The sequence below is a fragment of the Centruroides sculpturatus genome, unplaced genomic scaffold (assembly GCF_000671375.1).
Source record: "Centruroides sculpturatus isolate CEXI.00-Female unplaced genomic scaffold, Cexi_2.0 scaffold245, whole genome shotgun sequence".
NCBI lineage: Eukaryota > Metazoa > Arthropoda > Arachnida > Scorpiones > Buthidae > Centruroides > Centruroides sculpturatus.
Genome location: NW_019384465.1, coordinates 712,463 through 721,103, shown reverse-complemented (window position 1 = coordinate 721,103; position 8,641 = coordinate 712,463). Strand labels below are relative to the sequence as shown.

Below are 8,641 nucleotides of genomic sequence, written 5' to 3'. Positions count from 1 at the left end.
TACGTGATGTTGGCCGTCGTCTTGCTCAAAATTCAACACGGATATGATTTCTTGACGTATAAAATGATCACGACGAAAGAAAATTTTGGAGGCAAGTGAATTCGTACAACGTTTACAATTGTATTGACCCATTGCGCCAATGTATTAAAATAATATCTTGTTAAAACAATTACTTTGTTGTTATTATTTCTTTAACAATGATTAAAAATTTGTTGAAACATTCTTAAATAAAATTAAATAGGCCTATTGAGTATAATTAATAAAGATGCCATATTAATGTTTGTAAATTAAGAACAAGAATATAAATTTATAAAAATTCGTTGTGTGAGGTGATTATCGAAGGCAGGATAGTACGTGGCCAAATTATTGCATGAATTTATCTGTAGTTAGTTAAATGGGTTATTTTTTATTTCAGCAGTAATAATTTACAACAAATTAATAATTAAATTTGCGATGTAATTTCGAGGAATAGTTCATAATAAAAAACATTTAACTATTATACAAAGAAAAGCTAGGGAATTAAAACGAGAGAAATAGATCTTAACTTTCAAGGTGTGTCCACAATATTTCCCAACCACCCAAAACATTTGGGTAATTGGAAAATTGACGAGTAAACTTCCAAAAGAAAGGAATTAGCCATCAAAAACGATGTTCACTTAAAAACAGAACACTTAGGTAATTAGAGAGACAACTCTTTTGCTGATTTACATTACATTCATAACTATAATAAAATTTTGGATAATTTTATGTAAATATTGCTAATAAACTGGATATAACAATTTTACTTCATCACCTAATACTTGCTGAGAAAAATTGTTTATCAAAAAGCACCAAAATTATTAAGCTTCAAAGAGGGTGAACAAAATTGTGCCCCCATACACTAACACCTATACATATAGAAATTACTTTTCTGTATGTATGGGTGTACGTTTCAAGGTGTTCTAAGTCCAAAAATATAAACCTTGAGGGTCATTTTTTGCCGTACTTTCCTCTGTTATATACAACCAGAAAGTAATAAGCCTTAATTTTTAATTAATCACTCTTGTATGAATTTGAATATGATCCTGTTGACATTCCCCCGTCAATATAAGTAGAATAAGTAATTCAAGAAGTAATTTAAAATTTTATTAAACACTTCTAGAATTAAAAAGCAATTCTTGTTTTATGTGTCTAGAACACGAAGTTAGTTAGTTGTTAACGGCATAAAAAATATGACATAATGAAATTCAATTGAAGAAATGTAAAAATTTATTCTTTTGAAATGTCATTATTATTATTATATAATAAGAAAATACAAATAGAAAATAAATAATTTCGAGGAATTTAGTTACAATATGTGAATTAGATTTTTGAATTAAATATTAAGCGTGATATATATAATATCAGTATTATCATATTTCTTATTCTTTATTATCAATAATTTATTAATAACTTTCTTACATTATAATATTTCTTCATTATATTCATTTTTTCATTCTTTACGTGTAATTTTATACTGGAAATTTATGTATTTATGAGAGAAATATCGTAAAAATGCGAATTCTGTGATATTCGAAACTATTAATTCTATTCCAAATATTCATCAACTAACCATTTAGATATGAAGAGGATGAAAAATGTCGAAGATAGGGCATTTCTAGATAATTCTACTGCCATTCAAAAATATAATTATAAGTCAATGAGGAATTGGATACGTGTTTAGGAAACTAACTTTAATTTCCATGTATTTTCCCTAATAAGATGGTTTTCCTCAAAATTACAATAGACGTAGAATGATTTAATTTGACTTTTAAAATAAATTCATTATTTATTTTATTATATTTGGACATTTTTTACCCTTTAGAATTTATACGTATACAGTATTTATTTCTCATATCCCCATTAGAAGTAATAATAATTCACCGAGATTAAGTATATGGATTGAAGCAATGTTGTATAACGTAAGCCATTAAATTTATGTAATGGTCACTTTAAATTCAAATTAAATTTCATTCTAATTTATAATTATATACAATGGAAATTCGTTAATCCAGCACTTATAACACTATATTGATGCCGGATTGACGAACACTTTCACAATTTCGCAAAATTCGATATGTTATATGCGATCCGAACGTTGTAGACATTGCTGTATGCTTCTATTTATGTACACCAATGGTTTCCAAACTTATTATGCTCACGAATCCCTTCTCATAGCAATAACCTGACCATAAACCCTTCATTGAGACCCATTTTCATAATAATGAAAATAGGTCACTATTATTTTACTTTATATTAAACCTTTCGCGGTTTAATATAAAGTAACCGTGACGTTGTCCATCATCCCGAAATTAATTTTAATTTTCCACGGATCCCATCAGAGGCTCCAGAGGTCCGTAGAACCACTTTGGGAAACATTGATTTACACCATTGGCCGAGTGAATAAAACTACAGTACTGAACACTGAGTTTGTCATGGGTTCGGGCCTCGCCAACGAGCTGGCTTCATGGAGTTTTCTGGATTTTCTTCACGTTTCTAACACCTAAATAAGAACCAGTTTTCGATAGAAAGTCGTTTCGAAAGGTACCTTCAATGGCAAATCGCCTATGTGTTTGATGCCTCATTCCATCAAACCAAACCTATTTCATGCACGATATATTATCATGTCCACCATATCGGACAAAATTTCTAGCATGTTGTACAAGGGAACTTCTGAACTTAAGTACTATACTTTTACTCAGAGTGAGCTACTTTACAGTCAGTAGTTGGTCGCGGGTTCACCTTTACCAGATCGCTACACACGTGGAGTTTTCCGGGTTTTTCCAACGTGTTCAAACAAATTCCAGATTACCAGTCATTGTGGATTATCGGGAGCCGGATTAGCGAACTTTTACTGTACAAAGTAAAACAACAGCATATAAATTGAATAATTCAATTATAATAATATTTAATCAGTCAATAAATNTTTAACACAATTTTCAAATTTGTTCGATAGTCTGTCACCTGATGATGGCTTATTCTATTAGGCTGAAAACGTTTATGATTTAATAAATATTCTCAAAGGTGTTAAATGTTTTATTAAATGTTTTAAAAGAAGATGAGTTTGATATTCAATTTATTAACAAAATAATATTCCAAAATGTTTACTTCAGAGAACCAACAAATTTTCTCAAGAAAATCTCTTCTGAGAGAATTTGTTGGTTTCTTAAAGCAAGAATTTTAGAATATTCTTAATATCATCGTACAAGATTCGCAGTAAATTATGGAGATAACAAGATAAAGTAAGTAATAACATGATAGAAAAGAGACTAATAGATGAAAATATGAGACAGAGAGCTAGTAAAAACTCATCAAAGCAATTAATCTCTACTTTTGGGGAGGAGAATAACTTAGCCTGACAAGGTTTAATTATAGAAATTTTGAGAACATTTTCAGTTAGACTTTATTAACTAATTTTGAGTTAGATTTCCTTGAATTATGTCATTTAATTTCTGTTTTGTTATAAAACATTACATTTTAAGTAGATTGCCATAACTTTGTATACTTTATTCTTACTTTAAAAATAATATGTGTTATACCCAAGTTCTTAATAAATTGGATAAAGTGTAATGAATGTAAATTTTATATAAATTAAGAAATTGTAACTTTTTAAGAATTTCCAACTTAATCTAAAATCATCTGATTTAATAGTTTCAATTCTGATTCCAAGTTTAACTTTAAAAAAATAAAGAATATGGTAATTTAAATATGAATATTTAATGACATAGACAATAAAAACAGTTTAAATAAAATTAAAATATATATATTTATACATTTGTGATTAATTTTAAAGTATTATGCTTTCTTATTCTTAATTCAATCACTTTGTTATAAATTATTATTTAATAAATTATAACAAAGTGATTGAATTAAGAACTATCTCGGTTAAGAAAGAGAACTGTCAAAACTATCTCAGCAATGAAAAAGGTATGTTATAATTGTCTATTAACATAATTGCATACACACCTCTGCTTTCTTGGAGATCAAAAATGAAATGAATTTCGCTTTTGACATTAAAGAAGAGAGGTGTATATATTAAAATTATTGAATAGAGAAACTGGTCAACTATCTTACAATTGCTGGATTTTTATATTTTATATTTTTTTGACTGGAAAAAACAAAATAAAACTGCTTATAGAATATGAAAGTGTAACTCAAAGTTTTATTTGGCAAATGAATCAAGTATTACCATAGCAACATAAAACAAATGCATATATTAACATATAGATATTAACACCAGCTAACAACTATGAATTACAGTAACCTTATCTGTGCAAAAAAAAAATTCAATTAAGTAATTAACCAGAAATATTTAAAGCTCATAAACAAATCTGAAGTCCACAGCTTGTATTTTATGTCAAAGAGGAAAGAGTATGTATTTTGTTCATGTAAGTTCTATAAGTTCATGTAAGATAATCTGTCATAGGTGAAGATCTGCCAATGTAATTTTCTATATTAAACAGAAAATATTATATTAATTAAACATACTGTATTAGTTTATTATATTTTAAAGGGTTTACTTCTCAATTTTAATACACTACAGGGCACAATTCTAGGACAAATGTAGCAAATTGAGACTGGAATCGATCTGTAGAGCATATCAATAGGAACAAAAAAGTCAAAGGAACCATGCCCGTATGAGCGACCCTTCGCGAGATATAGGCCCCCCAAAATTGCAGCGCTTCGGTTAGGTTTGTTTCGTTTCTGTTAGATTAGCTACATTTTTAGTAGACGTTTCTTTTTTTTATTTTGTTCAAGTACTACTAATGAATCAATAACTAGATATTTGCATATAACATTACAGAATACATTCAGCGTTATAATTTCAAATATCAGAAATTTGAAGTTCCTAGCTAAATCTAAGGTAGGCTTACAAATCAACCAAAAATGTTTATTTGCCAAATAAATTCTCTGCTGGAAAGTGCAAAAAGTGCTCAGTTTTGTAAGTTCATTGCCCTTCCAGTTTCATATAATGCATTAATCCATCAAAACATTTTCTTACTGTCAAAAATGAAGTTTACATTCAACTCTGTTTAATTCTATGTGTCAATGCCAATCTACTTTTATACACAAATTATTAGCTTCTTTATATTTTAAATAATTTACATTTCTCTTTTGATATTATGCAGCCAAGTTTCATGTTTTAATATTTAAATTAGTTTTAAAAATGTCATTACATTCAGCAAAATGTAATTCCTTTACTTTCTGTCATAGGTAAAGAGTGCCAATGTAATTTTCTACCAAAATAAAAGCAAATATAAGCAAAATGGAGCATATTTTTACATATTATTAGCATAAATTATTTCATAATTATATGTCAGAGTATTTAATATGGAATTTTAAGTTTAAAACTAATAATTTTACCTAATATTCCTATATGACACTGTGACGAAGAATATCCATCAGTAACGACTAACACGTGTTAAATAAAATTCTTTTTCATTTAATTATAATTAATAACAACAACTTTCGTTAATTGAGAACGTGAAATACACTTATAAATTAAATTACGCACTTAAATTAATTTGTCACGATTAAATTTATTGTCGTGAATTTAAAATTTATTTCAATATGACTTTCATTTAAAAAATATATATATATATACTGTATATTTTTTTTTCAAATTTATTCACGTGGGAAAGTGACAATGGCCTACTTACAATGAGACCTCTAGTGGTTCTAATCGAAATTAAGAAATTTTTAAATAAATATTTTTAACACATGCAACAATAATAATTTAATTGCTTTGATAAAAAGTTTAATAATAATGTAATTAATTTTATATCGCATTTTTCATTAATAATATAAATATTTCCTTTCTTTAATACATCTATTTAAATCTAATTTTTGAAAAGGTCTGAAACAGTAATCTAGAGTTACCGTAAATACTACTTTTTTCTTTTAAACCCTTTCCATCTTGTGGGCACTTAGCGGGCCTCTTTTAGCAAGCCCATTATGGATTCGGCCAGGCCCACAATGGGGTGGCCGGGTGGTGAGGGACGGGGCCCGACATATCTGGACGGACTATCCCCGAAAAACCGTTCAATTAGATGTTAACTAATCAGATTGTGCAAATATTTTGCACTGACACCATACTGAAAACGTTCTGTTGGAATGTGTATTTACGGTTTGTAGCTTTGTAGAACACAAATCTAAAAGCTTCTTATCGTCATTTACCCTACATTTTCATTTCTTTAAGAAAATATTGATGGGAGGATATTAGCAGATTTAAATTGAATGCTCGTAAGGATGGCGTACTCGGGCAGACCTACAATGGAGTCAGCAGCGAGGTCAAGGAATAGGAACAGTACTTCAATCTGTACTATTCCAAATAAGTTATGGTTTTCTGGATTAGATTTGAACCAAGACTCCAGCAATTTGAAACATTATTGTATGGCCATATGGCAGATAACCGAATAATAAATTGGCTCTTAAAAGTTCCTCCAACTCCGGCTACTACGGGACTAGTTAATTTCCTACCGACGGTTGATATGAATATATGCCTATTCGTTTAAATTAATAAAAGCTATTTTCTGGAAGTATAGAGCCCGTCGCGTGCAATACGTATAAAATTTTGGTATGAAATGGCCTTTATAGATATCTTTTTGATATCCAAATTTATCAGTACGTTTTCTAAGAAATTTCTTTACATGCCAATTACAAAGTATTTTTCATACTTCACATTTCATTAATTTGAGATTGTAGTAACCAGGATTGAAAGAATTTTACTGACTCCGACACTACAACACGATTCATACACGATATACTCCATCATTTGAATTAAATGCTTCAATTTAGTTAAATGATTCTAGTTTCTCCAAAATTCGTAAATTTCTCATTTGAATTACATTGATTTAGAAATATCTTAACATTAGGAATAATAACGAAATATCTCGAACAGAAAAGCATTTAATTTACACACTAATCATAATTAACTAATTTTTATAATTAAACATTATTTTAATTTGTCCAAAGCGTTGTAAAATTGCTACGATTCTAATTAATTTTTTTTTGGAAATTAACTTATAAAAAACGAATTAGTCGTGTTCCAAATTCAGATATTTTTGTAGTAAATTCGGGAGTGGAAGTTCAAAAATCCCTAGAGGAAGTTTCCACATTTTCCTCAAATGTCTTCTGATAACGCATCGACAAAGATGGCGAAGTTCTGACGGTTCCAAATATCTTTCTCTCAAATTCCATATAATTCCTCGTTCACTCAAATCGACGACGAATGAACTGCTTTTTGTGACACACAATGACTTTCCTGGCGAGTACTTAGAAAGGTTAAACGTCAAATCTCTTCTTTGTAGCTGAGGAATAACTCGAAGTAACAGTTTAACAATCAGTATCGATCTCTGAAGTTGTAGATCATTTATAATGTATTCTGTAGGAAGAGATTTTACATTGCGCGTCCACAAAACTGAGATAGTATATCGAAGATAACGGGAAGGATTCAAATAGTATTTCCAGCTATTATTGAGTAAAATATTATCCGGCTCGATCATGGATCCGTGTTGAAGTAACAATTGAAGTAACCTCGGCTTACCTCTCAACACGGTGGAAACCCACGGTGGAAGCGGAGAAAAGGAAGAGATGGGCATATCCGAAAATCTAACGCCATTAATAGTCATTTTACAATTGTTTGCGTGACGAAGGAAATATATTATCTTGGCGTATTCATTAGAATCTACGTTGCAGTGCGCTATCGGAATTGGCCAATCGTCAGTTTGAGGTTCTTCGTTTATAAAGCTAATATCCTGATTGTAGACGATTGAAAAATGAGATTCGAGTTGGTAAATTCGATAAAGGACTTGACACACCAAGTTACTATTGGATAACCACCAATAATAACACAATTTAGCGGCGTGATGCAACATGCGGCGTTCTAATACTTCGCTGCAATGTCTTTCGTGTTTGAGTTTCTTCCAACGATCGTGTAAATTTAATATGGTCATTACGTGATGTTGGCCGTCGTCTTGCTCAAAATTCAACACGGATATGATTTCTTGACGTATAAAATGATCACGACGAAAGAAAATTTTGGAGGCAAGTGAATTCGTACAACGTTTACAATTGTATTGACCCATTGCGCCAATGTATTAAAATAATATCTTGTTAAAACAATTACTTTGTTGTTATTATTTCTTTAACAATGATTAAAAATTTGTTGAAACATTCTTAAATAAAATTAAATAGGCCTATTGAGTATAATTAATAAAGATGCCATATTAATGTTTGTAAATTAAGAACAAGAATATAAATTTATAAAAATTCGTTGTGTGAGGTGATTATCGAAGGCAGGATAGTACGTGGCCAAATTATTGCATGAATTTATCTGTAGTTAGTTAAATGGGTTATTTTTTATTTCAGCAGTAATAATTTACAACAAATTAATAATTAAATTTGCGATGTAATTTCGAGGAATAGTTCATAATAAAAAACATTTAACTATTATACAAAGAAAAGCTAGGGAATTAAAACGAGAGAAATAGATCTTAACTTTCAAGGTGTGTCCACAATATTTCCCAACCACCCAAAACATTTGGGTAATTGGAAAATTGACGAGTAAACTTCCAAAAGAAAGGAATTAGCCATCAAAAACGATGTTCACTTAAAAACAGAA

General features: G+C 29.5%; 1 protein-coding gene across 1 annotated transcript; it reads right to left on the bottom strand.

Moving 5' to 3' along the window:
• Positions 1 to 6,732: 6,732 nt before the first annotated feature.
• LOC111621008 lies at positions 6,733 to 8,149 on the bottom strand. Its single transcript, XM_023363041.1, has one exon. The coding sequence runs from the start codon at positions 8,103 to 8,105 to the stop codon at positions 7,056 to 7,058; it is 1,050 nt and encodes a 349-aa protein (XP_023218809.1). The 5' UTR covers positions 8,106 to 8,149; the 3' UTR covers positions 6,733 to 7,055.
• Between the last annotated feature and the right edge of the window lie 492 nt (positions 8,150 to 8,641).